This window comes from Meles meles, chromosome 17 (genome assembly GCF_922984935.1).
Source record: "Meles meles chromosome 17, mMelMel3.1 paternal haplotype, whole genome shotgun sequence".
In the NCBI taxonomy this organism is placed as follows: Eukaryota; Metazoa; Chordata; class Mammalia; order Carnivora; family Mustelidae; genus Meles; species Meles meles.
The window spans coordinates 30309232-30327894 of NC_060082.1; the positions used below are offsets into that span (position 1 = coordinate 30309232).

General features: G+C 41.9%; 1 protein-coding gene across 3 annotated transcripts in view; it reads right to left on the reverse strand.

Annotated features, from left to right (window-relative positions):
- The window catches only part of NR5A2 (nuclear receptor subfamily 5 group A member 2), a 137212-nt gene that overhangs the window by 35878 nt on the left and 82671 nt on the right, over positions 1-18663 (reverse strand). For all 3 annotated transcript variants that reach the window (XM_045983058.1, XM_045983057.1, XM_045983059.1), the window contains one exon: positions 16705-16852. In XM_045983058.1, coding sequence (XP_045839014.1) covers positions 16705-16852 — 148 coding nt within the window. The remainder of the gene's footprint in view (positions 1-16704; positions 16853-18663) is intronic.

Genomic DNA, 18663 nt, shown 5'->3' on the forward strand with positions numbered 1-18663 from the left:
GATCACAGAATATTTGGAACTGAATATAGGGTCACCAGATAGCGTTGTTCAGGTTGCGAACCACATATTTCTAGGGGATGACTGGCCAGAGACAATGATGTTCGTGGTGTCCCTAGAGTTTTGTAGAGTGATTTGCACAATGCTGCAGCAGCACAGCCATGTCACAGAAAGTTTCCCACATCAAAACTTCTGCAGACAGAGCTATGGCTGTGCCATGTGGCAACTGTCTAACACTAAATGTTTTCATGAAAAATAACTGAAATGTGTGACTGAAAATAGACTAACAGAATTTAACTCAGGAAGCTAGAATGAGAACAGCCAAGTGATAAAGAGCACCATTTACTGACATCAGAGGCAAAGAAAGAAGTAAAGGATTACCAAGGTTAATACTTTTTTATTCAAAAAGCTACCTAATAAAAGAGACAAAATATTTCAGAGTAAATTGTGAGAATTTAGAATTCCCATTAAAGACTGGAGTACGGCAAGAGGGCTTGTTATCACCGCTTCAAGTCAATATTGTCTAGTTAATAAAATAAGACAGGGAAAGGAAATCAGAAATAAAAAAAGACAATCTGTATTTGCAGACTATGACTGTCTGGGTAAACTAGTTTAAATGAGAGAATTCAGCAAGTATGTTAAACAGAAATTCAATGTATGTATTTAGGGACCCCCCCCCCCCAGGTGGGTCAATCAGTTAAGCACCTGCCTTTCGCTCGGGTCATGGCCCAAAGGACTGTGGGATCTAGACCTGTATCTGGCTCCTTGCTCAGTGGGGAACCTGCTTCTCCCTCTCCCTGTCTGCCTCTCCCCACTGCCTGTAGTTTCTTCCTCATGCTCCCTCTCCAAAATAAATAAAATATTTAAAGTATATATGTATCAGTTCTATGTGTATTAACCAATCAGGAAATGTAATAGAAAAAGTTTGCACTCACAGTAACCAATTCTATAACCAGAATAATTCAGCAGCAAATGATATCTCTGGGAGAAAATGGCAAGGCATTACTGAAGAAGATATACCAAAGTACACAACTGAAGGAAAGACAAACTATGTTCATGGATGGGAAGAACTCAATTCTATGAAGATAATAATGTTCTCCAAACTAATCTCAGTACAACGCAATTCTATTCAAATCTCATTTAGGTTCTTTCTAGAATTACAGCAAGCCAATCCTAAGCTTCATATGGAAAAGCAAAAGCACAAAAATATTTTAGACTATTTTGAAATACCAGGTGGAGCAAACTGCTCAACCAGATACCAAGATTTATTATTAGAATACTTAAAACAAGCGTAATTAGCACAGTGATAATCAAATAGAAAAATGGAACAAAACAGGGTGTGCAAGAAGAGAGCCACACATACAGATCTTGAGTATACAAGAAATGTGGCATTAAAAATAGCGGGAAAGACAAGCTGTTAGGGGACAACTGACTACCTATGAGGAAAATAAAATAAAAACCAGATCTCTTAATACACAAAAATAAATTCTGGGCATGGTAAAGAGCTAAATTTGAAAAGATAGGTTTTAATATATTTGAAAAAATTCTACAGGAGGACCTATTTTATGATCTCAAAGATGAAGATTCCTTAAAGAAATAAGTCCCGGGGATACAATACGCAGTGTAACTACAGTTAATAATGCTGTATTGTATATTTGAAAACTGCTAAGAGAGCAGACCTTAAAAGTTCTCATTGTAAGAAAAAAAAACGGTAACTATGTATGGTGATGGATGTTAACTGGATGTATTGAGATCATTCTGCAAGATATACATATATCAAATGATTATGTTGTATACCTGAAACTAATACAATTATCTCAGTTTATAGAAAGGCTACAAAAAGCAACAAATAGGAAAATATTGATAGATGTAGCTATTTCTGAGATAGAAAAGATACATAAATAAAATGTTAAGTGTCTGCATATAGCTTGGGTCATAATCCTAGGGTCCTAGAATCAAGCTCCACATTCGACTCCCTGCTCAGCAGGGAGTCTGCTTCGCCCTCTGTCCCTCCCCCACCTTGTGCACACACATGCACACACGTTCTCTCTCTCTCCCTCTCAAATAAATAAATAAAAACTTTAAAAAAATTGAAAAAAAAAAGAAATGAAAAGCCAGTTATCTTTTCTTTTTATCTAACTCCCTCCCTCCCTACCTACCTATCTACTGAAAAGGTCCCATCAAATCAATAAGGAAAGACATATGTATCTCAATGGGCGATGGACATGAATAGGTACTTCAGAGAAACAAACAAACAAAAAAAAACTTAATTTCACTGGCAATCAGAATGCAAATTAAGACAGAATAATGAGAAATTCAATTATAATTTTGATGATGATATTGGGAACCCTTAGTTACCATGGACAGGGAAGTGTAATTTGGTACAGCCCCTTTGAAAACAATTTGGCTATTTCTAGAATTGAAAAGGGATTGCCCAGAAACGTTTGTACAGGAAGACATGTAGAAAAATGTTCCTTGGCATTGTTTATAATAAATATCCATCAACTGGAGAATGAATCAATAAATTGTAGTGTTCGTCATATAATGAAATACTCTAGATTTCTTAAGGATTTCAGAGCTACATGAATCAAAACAGAAATCTGGAAAACATAACACGGAGCAAAAAAGGTAAATTAAGATGTCTTTCAATCCTAAAAAGCCTTATTCTTATGTAAGATGTTTCTGCAGCTACCTCTTTGAAAGAGGAAGTTCCTTGAAGTTATAATTAGAAGCGATACTGTTACAGTATTCATGGACCCCAATCCCTTTTGATACGGGTCATCCTGGAGAAATGCCAGCACATGCGGTTATCCAATTTGTCCTACAATTTCTTGTGGCAAGGACTAATAATAACTTGTTAAGTAATTTTAAAAGAAACGGCTAATCCTAAAACTCTATCCTGACCACTGAGTTTCCATGTTGTACGAAAGAGGACATGCTGAAGCTTTTATTTTGGTATTCTTAGAATACTTAAAAACATGCACAAACTCATTTTTCAATCTGTTCTGTTTCCTGTTCTTTCACTACTCTAAGCCTAGTCCTTTGAGTTTAAAGCTAGAAGCATTATAAAATAGAGAATCTTAATAATCTAGGCTAAGACTCTCTGATAAATGATCAGATTCTGTTCACAATAAAGATTTGTAAGAAGATGGGAATTTGGTCACCATATGCTTCTTCACATTAAAAAGAAAATCTGCACAGAGTCAGCATGAAAGCTAAATACCCTATAATTTCAACAGTTCTTCTGAATTCACAGTGATAAACCTTGCAATCCCATTCTTAAAACTGGCAAAGAGAAAGTGGCCCTGGATGAAACCACACTTGGCGGTCTTGAGTGGGATGTCGGTGAGGGGGCACTGTGAACCATTAAGAGACTTTCAAGATCCAGAAGGATCAGATTTCCTCTAGATTTCTAACAGGTCTACTTAGAATGGGTTGTCTTCATCATAAAGGCCAAGCATTTGTACAGTGCTTTATGGTGTACAGACTTATCTATTTCATCAAAAAAGCAGCAGTGATTGCTGGAGAATATCTAGAATTCAGAGGTTGAAGTGTGTATAAATCTCTGTTCTACTCCTTTCTAGCTGGGGGATTTTGTGGAGGTGTTTGACTTCTCTGTTCTCAGCAAAGGGGAGTAAAATAGGAACGGCTAACTGTTTATCCAACAGTTGGCGCTGTGAGGATGAGAAACAACCCGTATTAGGTGCTCTGCTCATAGAAGACAATAAGAGGTGGCCATTAAAATGGAACACACAAGGGGCACCTGGGTGGCTCAGTGGGTTAAAGCCTCTGCCTTCGGCTCAGGTCATGGTCTCAGGGTCCTGGGATTGAGCCCTGCATCGGCTCTCTGTTCCGCAGGGAGCCTGCTTCCCCCTTTCTCTCTGCATACTTCTCTGCTTACTTGTGATCTCTGTCAAATAAATAAATAAAATCTTAAAAAAAAAAAAAAAGGCACACTGGGACACCTGGGTGGCTCAGTTGGTTAAGCGTCTGCCTTTGGCTCAGGTTATAATCCTTGGGTCTTGGGATCAAGTCCTGCATCGGGCTCCTTGCTCAGCGGGGAGTCTGCTTCTCCCTCTGCCTCCTGCTCCCCCTGCTCCACCCCCCACCCCAGCAAATAAATAAATAAGTAAAATCTTTTTTTAAAAAATGGAACACACTATGTAAGCAAGTATTATATTGATTTTGTTTGTTTTTAAGAAATGCTTTTAATATAAACTATATTCGAGGCATGATGCTAAGTGCTTAGGAATACGGAATGGAAACAGACCAGGCACTCTGGCTGTGGGACATACAAAACAATTAGGAAATAAAGTTAAGTGGAGATCTGTATTAAGAAGCAACAGGAATTCAGAGAAAGAAGTGTGAGTCTGTCTGTGAAGACTTCTCAGAGAAGGCTGTTTTGAACTGAGACATGAAGGACATATCTCACACAATAGCCTGCAATACAGATCCAGGTGTCCACATTTTACAGCCAGGGCAGCTGGAGCTCGCGGTACCCGTGCATGTTGTTATGACCTAGGGATGCTGCTGACATCGGTCAAGCCCGCCCCATGCCTCTTACTCTGTTTCTAGGTGTGGCAGAGCCCAGAACTCTGGATGTGCAAATTCCACATCTCTGAACTGTGAAAATGTTTTACACCATGCACAAGTTCACGTTTCAGTCTTTACTTCCTCTCCCACCTCCTTAGTCCCTTGAGTTTCAAGACAGTAATATGAGGGAGGGGAGAATCCGCTAATATTATTATTACTACACAATAACAATTACTAATTATTAATAAGGCATCTGTTATTTTGCTAAAAGTGTGATAAATAAAGTATAAAGTTAATTTCTCTAAAAGTCTTCAGTTCTCAAATTACAACAACATCCTTAGAAAGATCAAGTTACCCAGGACGTTAGTTCCAAAAGAAATAGTCGGGTCCTCTAAGTGAAATCTTCTGTTTTGTATGTTTGAAGGCATAATTTCTATTTAGCCATTAGACTTAGAGCCTACATATTAATCTGAAATAAAAATTTCAACTTTTTTAGGTAAAGTTAACTACAGAACATTTACGGTTCCAGAAAATTAGAGGGGAAAAGTTGAGGCATTTCCTGGCGTAAGCATTCTCCAGGGAGCAGGTGTCCATCTGGTCACTCCCCTTTGCCAAATCATCCCTATCTAGGGCCTCCCCAGCCAGAAAGAAGACTACTTACTTACTATTTGACTTTGGTTTGATCTTGGGATTCGCGGTAGAGGAAACAAAGGGAAGTGGCTTGAGTTTGCTTCCTCCGACATATTTCAAGGTACCAAAGGTAATAATGGCTCCTTTGGTTAGTTGATCAAAGATTTGAAACGATGACTTGGTACTGAATGAATCTAGCAGTTAACTGCTGACACGAGGAAGGCCTGTCTTCATTTAATCTGTACACGGAAGATCATAACCGAGAAGAGGCATTTTCCAATACAGGGCCCTCACTTATAGGACTTCAGCTGACATAAATACAGACGCGTTGAATGATAATAATTTACGGATACCATGCGTCCGGTGTGATGCTAAGTTCCTCACGGTGATTACTGCATTTAACCTCTCCCAACAATCTTTAGGTAAACCATTATTTCAATGCTACCGGTGGGAAAACTAAGGTGATCTAAGTTGCCCAAGGATGCAAACAGAAGAAAAAAAAAAATCCAAGTTCAAGCCTGTAGTCTTTACCACTAAGGCATACCACCTCAGTAGCAGGAAACTAGTTCTGAATGCCTCCCCTTCCTCTCTCGCTACTTTATGTATTATTCTTCCAGACCCAAATCCTAAGCCCGTCTTTCCTGTGTGGTACAGAGTGACAAGTCTGGAACCAGAAAATCTGACTTGGAGCATAGGCTCTCTGACTCCTACCCATGCCTTGGGTGCCATAGCCAAGTTCTGAATCTAGTGTCACTGAGTTCCACAAAATTACTGAAATGTTTAATATTATATTACATTTAATATTATATGTAAAGAGTGCTTTCTAAATAAAAAACTTTGGCTCATAAATCAGGGAATGGCAGTTGTAGGGGTGGGGGAGGGGACGGAAAGCCATCGTTTAATGGATACCATTTCAATCCTGGAAGACGAGAGAAATGCTGGAGATGGAGGACGGTGATGGTTGCAAAACAATGTGAATGTACTTAATGCCACTGAAGTGTACACTTAAAATTGGTTAAAATGGTAAATTTCGTGTTATATATATTCTACTACAATTTTTTAAAATTAATGAAAAAAATCTGTACCCTAGAAAAGAAGTCCAACATAGATAATACTAGTAAAATGGTCATTTTTTTCTCTTAAGACAAACAGTAGGAAGAAATGATTATTTCAGGGGTGCTACCAATTCTTATTTTTTATTCATATTTATTCCAAGACAGGAATACACAACCAGAATGTGGCCACACCCCACAGGGATCAGGCAGAATTGTCCAAGTTGGGGACAGCAGTGTCACCCAGGTCACTCCGACCTTTATGAATGGCAGAGAGCTCCACGTCCCCCCAGCGAAGCTGGGAGAATCAGAGTGTGAGCAACTGTGGGCCAGACGTCTTCCTCCAAAGTTCAAAGCTCCCAGGCACGGCAAGCACAGCTCTGATGTGATAAAATGTAACGCGCATGCGTTGCTCTTCTGGGAAATTATTTTTATGCATCACAATGATGACATGTTTAAGGTGCCATTAAAAAGGATGCCCCCGGGGCGCCTGGGTGGCTCAGTGGTTTGGGTCTCTGCCTTCGGCTCAGGTCATGATCTCAGGGTCCTGGGATCGAGCCCCATGTCGGGCTCTCTGCTCAGTGGGGATCCTGTTTCTCCCTCTCTCTCTGCCTGCCTCTCTGCCTACTTGTGACCTCTCTCTGTCAAATGAATAAATAAAATATTTAAAAAAAAAAAGGATGCCCCCTCCCACAACTATATCTAATTTTGAAAATAATGCAGAAGGGGCGCCTGGGTGGCTCAGTGGGTTGAGCCGCTGCCTTCGGCTCGGGTCATGATCTCGGGGTCCTGGGATCGAGTCCCGCATCGGGCTCTCTGCTCGGCAGGGAGCCTGCTTCCCTCTCTCTCTCTGCCTGCCTCTCTGCCTAGTTGTGATTTCTCTCTGTCAAATAAATAGGTAAAATCTTTAAAAAAAAAAAAAGAGTTTAGAAAATAATGCACAAGTGGGATTTCAGTAATTACCAAAATCCATCCATGCCTGTGCTCTTTTCCTGGGCACTGAGTCTAAAACCTTCAGCACAGCCCGACTCTGCAGGATTGTACACGACTCACTCGGTGTCTGTTAGTCTCAATCTCCTTATTCCGAAGTGAGAGGTGGTTGGACACGTGGCAGGTTCTTTTCTATGGTACAGTTCTAGGATTCAGTGTCCGTTCAGGGCTGACGCCAAACCTTCTCTCAAAAACCCAGGGTGTGGGGTTTAGGTACGGTATCCCCTACTGAGGCTCCAGGTGACCCCATGCACAGTGCCCCAACTCTTTTCATGCCCCTGATCACTGTCAGATTCGTGTAACATGAGAACCAAGAAGGTCCCCGGAGATTTTCTTTATGTGTAAGTAATCTCTACACCCAACGTGGGGCTCAAACTTACATCCCAGAGATCAAGAATCCCATGCTCTACTGACTGAGCCAGCCAGGTGCCCCAGGAAAGGCTTTCCCACCAACAACATGGGACAGGTGAAACTAATGTGTGTGGGGGGCATGTGTTGGTTGGGCGGAAAGGGGAGCAGAACAGAAAGGAAGCAAAGAGAGGTCACGCAGTGTTGCAACGGTGTGTTGTGCTTGAGACCCTACACCTTTCTCACAAGCATCCCCTGGGTCCGAAGTGTGGCTCTGCACCACACTGAGGAGTCTCCCTCCCTTTGGAAAGACTGTATGTTACTCTTCATACAACGATCAGTACAATGGCTTTGGCCCTAGCAGACACTTGATATACATTGTGGAATTCACTATTTCAAACCGATGAAAGGTCTCTCTAAAGTTCCAATTTATTCTTGGTTCCTGTCCTGAATCGTTCTGCTTGGAATCTAAACTTTTTTTTTTTTTAAGATTTTATTTATTTATTTGACAGACAGAGATCACAAGCAGGCAGAGAGGCAGGCAGAAAGAGTGAGAAGCAGTCTCCCAGCTGAGCGAAAAGCCCGATGTGGGGCTCGATCCTAAGACCCTGGGATTATGACCTGAGCTAAAGGCAGAGGCTTTAATCCACTGAGCCACCGGGCGCCCGGAATCTAAACTTCTTAACCAAACACGGCCAGAGCTCAAGACTGGACTGACTGGACTACAGCAGTAAGGGATTCCATTCCAGAAAAACACCCCGAGGGCCTGGGGTGTCCAGTGTACTAGTGTGTAGGATCTGCGTGGACCACGTCAGCCCACGGGCCTCTTCTGAGTGTGGCCTGGTACAGCCACTTCGTTCTGCCATTATAACAGGGCAGCTGGCATTGCCGAAGCAGGGAGGGGCACCCACCAGAGCAGTCAAGCGTTCGTGTCATTTTCCTTGCTGGCTAGTCCCAGTTTGCCCGGCCAGTACATCTCTGAAAAATCATCTCACTAAACAGCAGTAGTTAGCAAAATGACAGTATTAGCATTCACAGTGAAAAAATAATAAATGTTTTTAAGCATAAGCTATTCAGAAATATGCCTAAATAAATGCTATTTGGGCAATTATATCCTTGTGCCAGCAGATAACAAATGATAATCACTTCTTCCACGGCCGTAAATACGTATTGATTAAGTTCAAACTTAGAACTCCAAAATGAATTATATCTGGTCATGGCTAAACTGCTTTGCTCACTGAAAGAAAAAAAAAATCCACACAACACCCATTATACTGCATTTAATTAAGACAAGCATCAACTTTATGTGCCATTATTTGCTTCTGCCAAATCTCTATGGTGTAAATATTGAACGGTGGCATCCCTTGAATGCTAATCAATCTTTTCTGAATTTCAAATGATTACATAAATTTTAGGACATGCTTATTTGCCGGCATCACCATCAGCTGCGTCCGTATCAGCGAGGCATTAGTATGAAGATACGCATAGTTATCTGACAAGTGTCTAGTGAGTGTTTTTCTAAATTAGAATATCACATATGAAAAGGTAAAAGCGAGGCTGAATGCTAATTTTCAGAACAATCCTGGGATACCTCTTTTGCTTATCTGACTTCATGAGGAACAATTTAACCAATGCACTGGGTGAAGATGTGAGAGGAATGCACTGCACCACTAGGCAAGCCAGTCGGGGTGTGTGTGTGTGTGTGTGTGTTGTGTGTGTGTGTGTCCGTGTGCGTGCACGTGCAAACGCACATGTGTAGGAAAAGGAGTGTCTGCGGTATGTGATGTGGGTGTTTGATAGTATTTAGAGGGAGGCTGTCATAAAACGAATCCCAGGACCAACCTCAGCAAGGACGATGACCTCATAACGGGAAGACTGGTTTTTGCTGGTTGAAGACCATCTGTTAAGCGGATACTAGGTAAAGAGAATCCTAGGATATGCAGACTACCATGCTTTTTTCACAACGGAATTAATATCCAGACATACATTGTGACTGCACACAAACAGAAACTCGTACAAGTTTTCCGCATTGCGGAAGTTTTGCTGATGCTTCGGGAGGGAGGCAGTCAACGAAGGGATGGGAGCAGGTACTCCCGTTTCCCTCTCCTAGGTTAGCTGTAGGTTTGCTTTATAGCAAACCGTACCTGTGCCCTCATTCTCTGATTTATACAGGGACTAGTCCATTTTGCTTTAGGCACTGCAAACAGAGATTAATCAGCGTGGTCAGATTTCTCTCCTGGATTTGGAAATCTTTTTCAATCACTGGATTTAATGTGGCAAAAAAACAAAAGGCAAATTCATTTTTCCCTTTGCTCCTGTGGCTTTGCTTAGAGCTGGGCTTTCTTCTGCCACCCCCACCCCTTACACAAACAGGGACACAGTGTGATGGTAAAAAAACAAACAAACAAAACAAAACAAAAAACCCTCAGACCAACACACTGCTTGGAATCTGGAGAACTGGGCAAAAAAATGTACCCTCTTTTTTTTTGCGACACCTTACATTCCCTTCTCCCGCAGAGTGTTCTAGAACATCTCCAGGCTACTCTGGAAGTGCTGAGCAGAGGAAGCACCTGGACGCCCACCGTGAGCTCCCATCCACGCGAAATCCCGCTAGGGGTCTGCAGCTCAGGTAGGGTGGGTGCAGGAGTCCAGAGCACAGATGACTTTTCTTTCTCAGGATCACCTCCTAACCCATAAATTATCAGGTGCTTCTGCTTAGGAAGTGGGATTTTGAAAAACACAGTTGTAATTTACACCATAAAGCCCTGCTAATGGTCAGGACCTGGGTTCGAGGGCAGAACTGTAGTTTATGCAACCAGTTTTGGCCCTCCTCTGCATGACTACGATAGCCTTCCCAGGGGCAGCTAACAACCAAGCACATGGGATGAGGACGGTATGTACAGCCAGGCTTTGCTCAGCACAGGATCGGACACACCAGCCTTGGTGGCAGCTTCATTATGGTCTTTCTCATTGAGCAAAAAAGCAAAGAGCCTTCCCTCCAGGGCTCTGGACTGAACTGCTGTGCTTTCTGGGCGGTGCTAACCCAGAAACTTCTGTACGCCACCCTTCCTGACTGCAGTGGAATGTTCCTGCAGGTCCCAGTTGGCTCTTACTAAGTGAGATGTAAGATCAGTAGTCACTCTGCAATGCTTTGGCCATGTATAAAGCCTTCATTTTCCAAACAAAGTGTGTATGTGTGCCAGTCCTCCCGGGGATGAGAGTTCCCACATGGGATTGTTTGTGATCGAGTCTTAAGCTCTCACAGAGGTGCTAACTTGGTCTTGGTCACAGGAAGCCCACTTCCCTGTTGGCATTTTGCCTAACCAACTGCTCTGCAGGGGGTCTTCAAAAATTTTATTTATTTAATTTGAAAGTGGCGGGTGGGGGACGTAGAGAGTGGGCGACAGAGAGAGTCTTAAGCAGACCCCCATACTGAGCACAAAACCCTATACTGGCTCGACCTCGTGACACCAAGATGGTGACTTGGCGAGGCTGACACTGGAAACCAAGAGAAATTATATGCTCAGGGAAGGGGAAACAAGGGACGGATCTTTATTTAAACAGCAAAGCAGAATTACGAGTCAAAGTTAAAATAAAGAAAAGAACACCTGTTATATCAAAAACTAAGCCTACTGGAAAGCCCACCGCTGAAAATAAATTCCCTCCCTAGAGACTAAACTCATCTACATTTTCCAGCTAGTAAACATGGTGCAAATTATGGTGTCAATACCATAATGCACGAGCAGAGTGAAGGTGGAGCCCTTCCGCAGAGTGGAAAGTTCTACCTCAAGGCAGAATTTCCTAATTCTCCCCAAGGAGCTTATCTCCTGAACCCTTCCAAATCATGATTTCAAAGGTCTATTTAAGGCCTAAAAATGTTACTCATCCATTCTCGAAACACTGTCCAAGTTGTGGGTCAAATCACAAATACACCATTTTTATCCTGGGACATTTCACCCATTGCTTGGATGGTAATTTGCATTAGAGATAAGGGGTGTAAAACTCTCTTAAAGTACAGGAGTTGTGGTCTGACACTAAAGAATGCCTGAACCCAACCTGGAGATGAATCGAACAGCTCTGCAGCCAGCTTTGTTCTTGACCTGTGCCCACTGCACCCTCAGTGCTTTCCTACCGAGAAGGCTCAGGTGGCAGTTTGGGTTGACGGCACCTAAAGGGCGGTGGCTGTCCCAGGAGAACCATCCCCCAAGGCAACCACAACCCATGTTCCCCGGGTCTGCTGCCATGAGGACCAATCTTGTGTGGGACCTGTGATGGTATAGTCAATGTCTCATTCCAAATTTGGAAATTTGGTGTGACACAAAGAGCTACCACAATGAACAAAGATACGATTTTGTTCAGCCAAGTTAGTGTAGACAGGCTCCCATCAGTATGAAGGAGGAGCTGTACAACATTCCTCGACTACTGTTAGTTAACATGGGCTGACAGCCTACGACCTTGCATTTGCTTGGAAGAGACATGCCTTTATCACCTACCTAGTTTTGGCCATAAATATTCTTTCTAGTCTTTCTGCAAGTTGGCCTTCCCCAGGAGCTAATAAATGAGCATCTCCCCTTATATACTGGGAGAATGCAAACTGGTAATAGAAATAATTTAACTTTGAGGAGGTACAGGAGAGTTCTCTGAAAAAACTATTCTCAGAAAACTATCCTGCCCTTGAGACATGACAACATCCTATGACATGTCACTAAACCACTCTGGTAAAGGCTTTGCTTTGAATTTAAAATTAAGTAAAACCATGGATGGACCTTTTTCATCAGTAACATTTTGTTAAGCCTCTACTGCATACCAGGAAATGTGCCTGAGACCTGGAATACAGAGAAAAATGAAGGACAATTTCTAACCCCAACTGAGCCCCAGTCCAGAGCACGGTCTGCCCAGAAACAGTGCAGAACAGTGCAGAATCATTCACCCCTACCAGTGCATTTAGAGAGCCTATACCTGGGGCAACCTTAGCTACTTTGGGGGCTGGGAAAATCCCCTCAAAGAGAAAAGCAATCTCTTTAACTCAGCTGAATATAAAACAGTGCCTTGAGAAACACCGGCTGGACAAAGAAGAGAATAATTTACAACAAATCAAGGGCCTTCATTAGGGGAAATAGCATGCAGGATGCCTCTAGTACTTTCTCTTGCCACGCGGGATCTAACAAGAGTCCAGCAGCATCCAGCCATTAAGTCTTGAGGCCAAGAAAATCCAAAGGCCGGAGTAACATCTCAGATGGCACATTCTGATTACCCGGTCGCTATGAGCACTGAAGCCTCATGGATGTTCCTGATGGACTTGAACATGTAAGGACACTAGTGACGATATGCTGTCCAAAACCAGGGGACTGTTTCCCAGTTCTGCGTTTGTCTTCAGATCATGTCAGTGGGAATTCTGCTCATCTCTGGAACCCATGCAATAATGACATTATCTGAGGGTCATGATTCCACATACTACTTCTACGAGTTTTATTTCTGCATTGTGGGTGACAGACAGCAAATTTCCTTGCATCAGTCACTTGGGTTCCTTTTTAGAAGGTGGAAGTACACACCAACAGATCAACATCAAAAATTTTATTTTATCTTCTGTTGGGTCATCAGTTTTAAATGCCCCATGTAGAATATCTCCTCTTTTGCCAAATTATCAACGGGTTCAAGTTATGTCATCTCAGGGTTAAGGAAATTAAAAAAAAAAAATATATATATATATATAAATTTAACAGGATTTTAAGAAAACATTACTAGCAGACTGGGACCATAGAGCCTACTATATTATATACAGAAATACTCTGAGAGAGGGGACATTTTTTACTTTAACTTCTTTTTTCAACAGCTTAACTAACTGATATCTGTTCTTGGATGGATACAACTTGCACAAGAAAAAAAGAAATCAGGCAGTGGAATGGAAAATTTCTAGTGAAAGATACATTTAGGTTAGTCGTGTCATTAGGTTTTCACGGAATCAGGACTCAGCTTTAGTGAAGAATGACGTTTAGGAGGAGGACGGTTTCTACCAGAATTTGATTTGGCTCCACTAATCGTCTACTGCTCCTCTAGAGTCTTCTATTCTGGTCTAAGCACCCAGAAACCTAAGACTCATGTGGCCCTTCTTCCTCCTCACTCTGCACACGGTTTGCATCCTGTTATCTTGTTCATGTCAGCGCATTCCTATCTCCACGGAGTGTTAAAACCAACTCTGAACAGAGTTTAAAGCCTTGTTCGTCTCCAGTCTACATTCCACATCACTACCAGAAACGCAAATCACCTTACATTACCCACACCTCACCCCCTTTTTAAAAGAATCCAGCCGTACTTCCTAACTGCCTACAGGATGAAGATCATGGTACCTACTTTGGTTTACCACCATACTGGGCGCCTACCTCATCACCTGACACAGAAAAGTGCTCAGCAAACATTTGTTGAATGCCTTAAGGTCCTCTGTGATCAGCCTCTTGCCCACGCCTCTGGCCATAACTGAGGCTTCCCTCAAGCCATATTGATCTCCTACTGGCTCCCAAACTCATCTTGCTCTCCCTTGCCTCCATGCTTTAGCACCAGCCAATCTGGCTTTGATTGTTGTACCTGCTAGGGCTCACATCCTACTTTCGCTCACCAGCGCCATCTGGTAAACATGGGGTCATCACCCACCAAAAGAACACTGCTACAGTCCTCTCTCAACGCAGCCCCGGACCTATGATCCGTTCACAAAGTCTTCACTTTCCTCTAGGATCAGAGAGGCTCAATGCTGGGCTGGGATCAGAATGCACTGGTTTTCAGACTTGGATGGGAAGGGGTGTGCAAAGTTCATGAGGGTTTGACACACCAGGTACCGATTCTGGACTTGGACTCAGCTTTCAAGGGGGGGCTCTGCTAGGATTTCATTCCCATTACTGGCGAAACAGGTGTTTCAGGACTGGCCTGGGTACCTAAAAGTTGATTACCCACATACCATAATAAAGCTGCACAAAAAAGATAATTTAATGTTTCTCTGGGGGGAAATACTTCCCACCTGCAAACTGGAAACTACCAGAACATTACTGCCAGCTACCATCTTCTTGCTTCTTTAAAAATAAACGCTTGAAAAATAAAATAGATAAATAAACTTGACCAAAACTCTATTTGCCTCTGATACGAAAGCTAAGTTTTCTTTTTTTCCTTAAACAATAAACAAGGCAGTTTAAGGGACAGTGAGTTTAGTCATTCAGTTGTCCCCAAATTCCAGACACAGTCAACACACTCAAATAAGAGTATTGATGTGTGGCTGAGGTTCTGGGACATAGATGGCCCAATGGTTAAGGAGGATAATTTGTGAGGTTCAAGGACTGAAAGCACTTCAGAACCCAGCTCCTCTTTCCTTAGTGTTGGCAGAAAACACAGGAATTTTGAAAAAAGATGAAGGTAAGATAAAAGGGAGGAAAACAAAACATGGCCCATAGTTAATGTGTACATCTTCAAATGAAATGCAGTTATTCAACTAATTTAAAATACCACCGAAGTGGGGCACCTGGGTGGCTCAATTGGTTAAGCCGCTGCCTTCCGCTCAGGTCGTGATCCTGGAATCCTGGGATCGAGTCCCCCCATCAGGCTCTTTGCTTGGCAGGGAGTCTGCTTCTCCCTCTGACCCTCCCCTTTCTCATGCTCTCTCTCTCTCTCTCAAATAAATAAAATCTTTAAATAAAATAAAATACCACTGAAGTGAGATGACTCTCTTTAAATATTTTAATCACTAAGATGCTCTAAGATTCCTTACACAAATATTGCCACTTTTTCCATTTAATTACTGATCAAATGTGCCAGTTGAAAAGACTAAGATCTTGCCATACACCAGAATGGCCTGTGAAATTAGAGCACGCACGCCTGTGCTATCTTCCTCTTGATTTTCCAAAAACTGTTCATGGGTAGAAGATGTCGACTCACTTGAATGGAACTTTCCTACTTAGAATGGTTAATGCAGAAACCACAGAGCATCCAGTCCTGGCATTGTAAACCTTTGAACACTACATCTATGAAATTCTGTTGTCTTTTTGAATTTTCAGTAACATTTCTTTTTGCTATATTTATCACATTTTCCAAAATATGAAAACATTCTCTTTATTTTAAATGTTGACTACATGTGAAAAATTAACTCTGGTTCTATTACTTCAAACTATCCCTTTATTAGCAACAGTTGTGCAGTGCTGTCAAGAGGAATTTTAAAGAGAAAGTCCCAGATTTGGAGAGTAGACACATCTGTTTTACTTTGCAGTTTGTTTTATTGTTTTATTTCTTAGGCTATGAATTCACAACTATCTTATAACCGAAGACTAAAGAAAAAACATATGTTGGTAAATCTGATTTCTGCATTTTTTTCATTCAGGGGAAGTTGCCTCCCTCAGCTGTCTGCCAATAAGTAATAAATAGACTTGGCAAAACGTTTATTTAAGTTGGCTTTATTAAGCCAACAAAATACAGAAATCAAGTATGGGACAGGCAGAAAAATCTGTTCCTTTGAAGTCAATAAAAATCCATCTCCTTAATCCTTTTTTTATTCCAAGCAGTGGTGATTTTTCTCAACTGACTCACTGAGAACCTTGATTTAGCCAATCTGTCTTGCTTAGTTATCTTTCTTCCCCAAAGCTTTCCTAAAGAAGCATCCTTTCCCCTTGACAACCATCATCTTTTATACTTGCATAGTGATGCATCTAGTTATAAACATTCTCTGGTTAATCTTGATCGAGATTTAAGAAACAGATTTTTAATTACGATCCATATTTTACAATAAAAACAGCAGTAGTCTGCAAGCTCTAACGAAAGACACACAGAAACGATCAACAGAAGGGTGCCTACACTTTGATCCCATACGTCTTTCCTAAGCGATCTCCATTCAGCCTTCCGACACAGCCTTCTACGGCTGCTGCCTTCTCATTATGTCCGCTATGGGAGAAACTTCAGGACTCCAGTCTAAGAACGCCTTTTCCATGTCCCAACCCATCTACTCACAGGGGATGAGTCGTGCAGAGACATATACGTAATATACTCACATTTGACAATTCCATCATTTGAAAAGGAGGGCAGTATCTTGGTAGAAAAAAGCATGTACTGACTTCAACACACGTGAAGTTCGGCACCATCGGTCACATCTGGTTGTACAGAATATGAGAAAAGGATTCCTTACCTAAACTAAAGAGCACCAAGAATTTCAGACACACAAACTCTCGTTGATCAAACTGCAGAGAGCGTAGCTTTGCCACTAAGTCCTGTGCGTGACTCATGAGATTGTTGAGGGTGGCCCCGGCCTGGGATGCGATTATGGAATAGTCCACCTGCAACACAGAACTGGTTTCAGCGACTATCAGAATCAAAAACACACAAACAACAAAAATCAGAGACAAATATTTTACTGAAACTTTTAGGAATCGTGGGTAAAATCAGATGGCATTACAGATTTGTAACAGCGGGGACACTCCCCGAAAAAACAGTTTGAGACATACTATGACTCGCAGATGGATCCTAATTATTCTGATACATCTAATCATTTTGATAAGCTTTGTAGGGAACAGATCTTGGCTACCTAGTTTCTACCTTCATCTTTTTTCTATTGTGAAATTACATTTTCATTTAAGGTTAACATATTTAAGTGGGTCTCAAATAAGTTTAAAGAAAACTATACTACCCATAAAAAGTGAATCCAGAACAGCTTTCTAAGAGCACAAGATGAATTAACCAGTGCATGAGAAAGTGAAGGCACAAAGAGGTATGTTTCCATTTTTACTTTATTAAGAGACTGTGTTTGAAAGCAGTCATTATCCAAGAATGCAGGCCTGGGAAGGAGGAAAGACTCGCATTCAGGTTCTTCTTCAGGTTACTTACTAAAAAGCAAAAACCACTATTTTTCCTCATAAGATTATTAATGTATTTCTCTCTAAAGACAGCAATCATCTTAAGAAGAATCATTTCTGGATATGGAAAATGTAACAAAAAAGGCTTATTGTCTTCTCCATTAAAAAAAAAAAGGTGCTGCAATGCGCCAATCTTAGATTATTCATGGGGACATAAAAAGTTCAGCTTATAATAATAAGTTAAGATGTCGGGATGGCTGTCAATGATGGTACTGGCTTTGCGGCTCCAATTATAGCATAATGGGAAAACCCAGTTGGTATCTGATGCTCCCATCCTTTTTGTACTGGAGAGCTCTCAGGCAAACAGATACTCTTTTAGGTGCATTTAATATTTGCAGCAGCAGCAAATTTGTCTGGGAGGCAAGTCCTCATCTGCCACTCACCCGGAGCAGACTGTATTAAATTTTTATATTTATTGACATTTCATTACCATAATTGACTGCACTTGCTTCTCTACGAGAAGGCACAGGGCTGCCTCCTAAGCAGGAGAACTAGTCCCCGGAGTAGAATTTGCAATTAAAAACAAGGCAGAATGGATTTTTTTTTATTGTGTAAATATGATGAGTTGAATTTTCAGCTTTAACTAGAGAATACTGGGTGTACAGAAACCTTTTTTTAAGAGTGAGAAAAATTAAGAGTCAGTGGAAAGACGACCCCCAAAGGTGTCAATCAGTTTATATAAAGTCAACTATGCATGAAAAAGGCGCAGTTAATGCGTGTTCTAGGTCTGCTGTTGTATCAAGCACAGCACTGTCCTCCCTGCCTTTTGTCCATGTGCTGGCATCTGTCCACTAAATTTAAACATCAAGGGTTTCTAAGAACTCCTTCGGTTTCTGCTTCAGAGTGTGTGAAAGGGCCAGGACCCAGGCAGCCCGAAAGCTGAGCCAGACGCAGAGAGGACAAGCAGCTGGGACACTGGAGTATGTGAGAGCGGTCAGTGTGGCCCGCAAAGGGAGGTCTGAACCACCATTTTGCCAGTTCTGTGACATCTTTCTGGTCCGGGAGATTCTTCTTAAAGTGGTGCCTGAGCTCTCAATTCCTTAGCAACTATCCATGCTCTCCCTATCCCCCAGGTAGTAAAAGGAATCCTACAGAGACAAATAGGATCGGTGCGTGAATGACAGCAGGAAGGCCCTGTGGGGTCACAGAGTGGAAGAAAACTGGGACAGGGGGCGCCTGGGTGGCTCAGTGGGTTAAAGCCTCTGCCTTCGGCTCGGGTCATGATCCCAGGGTCC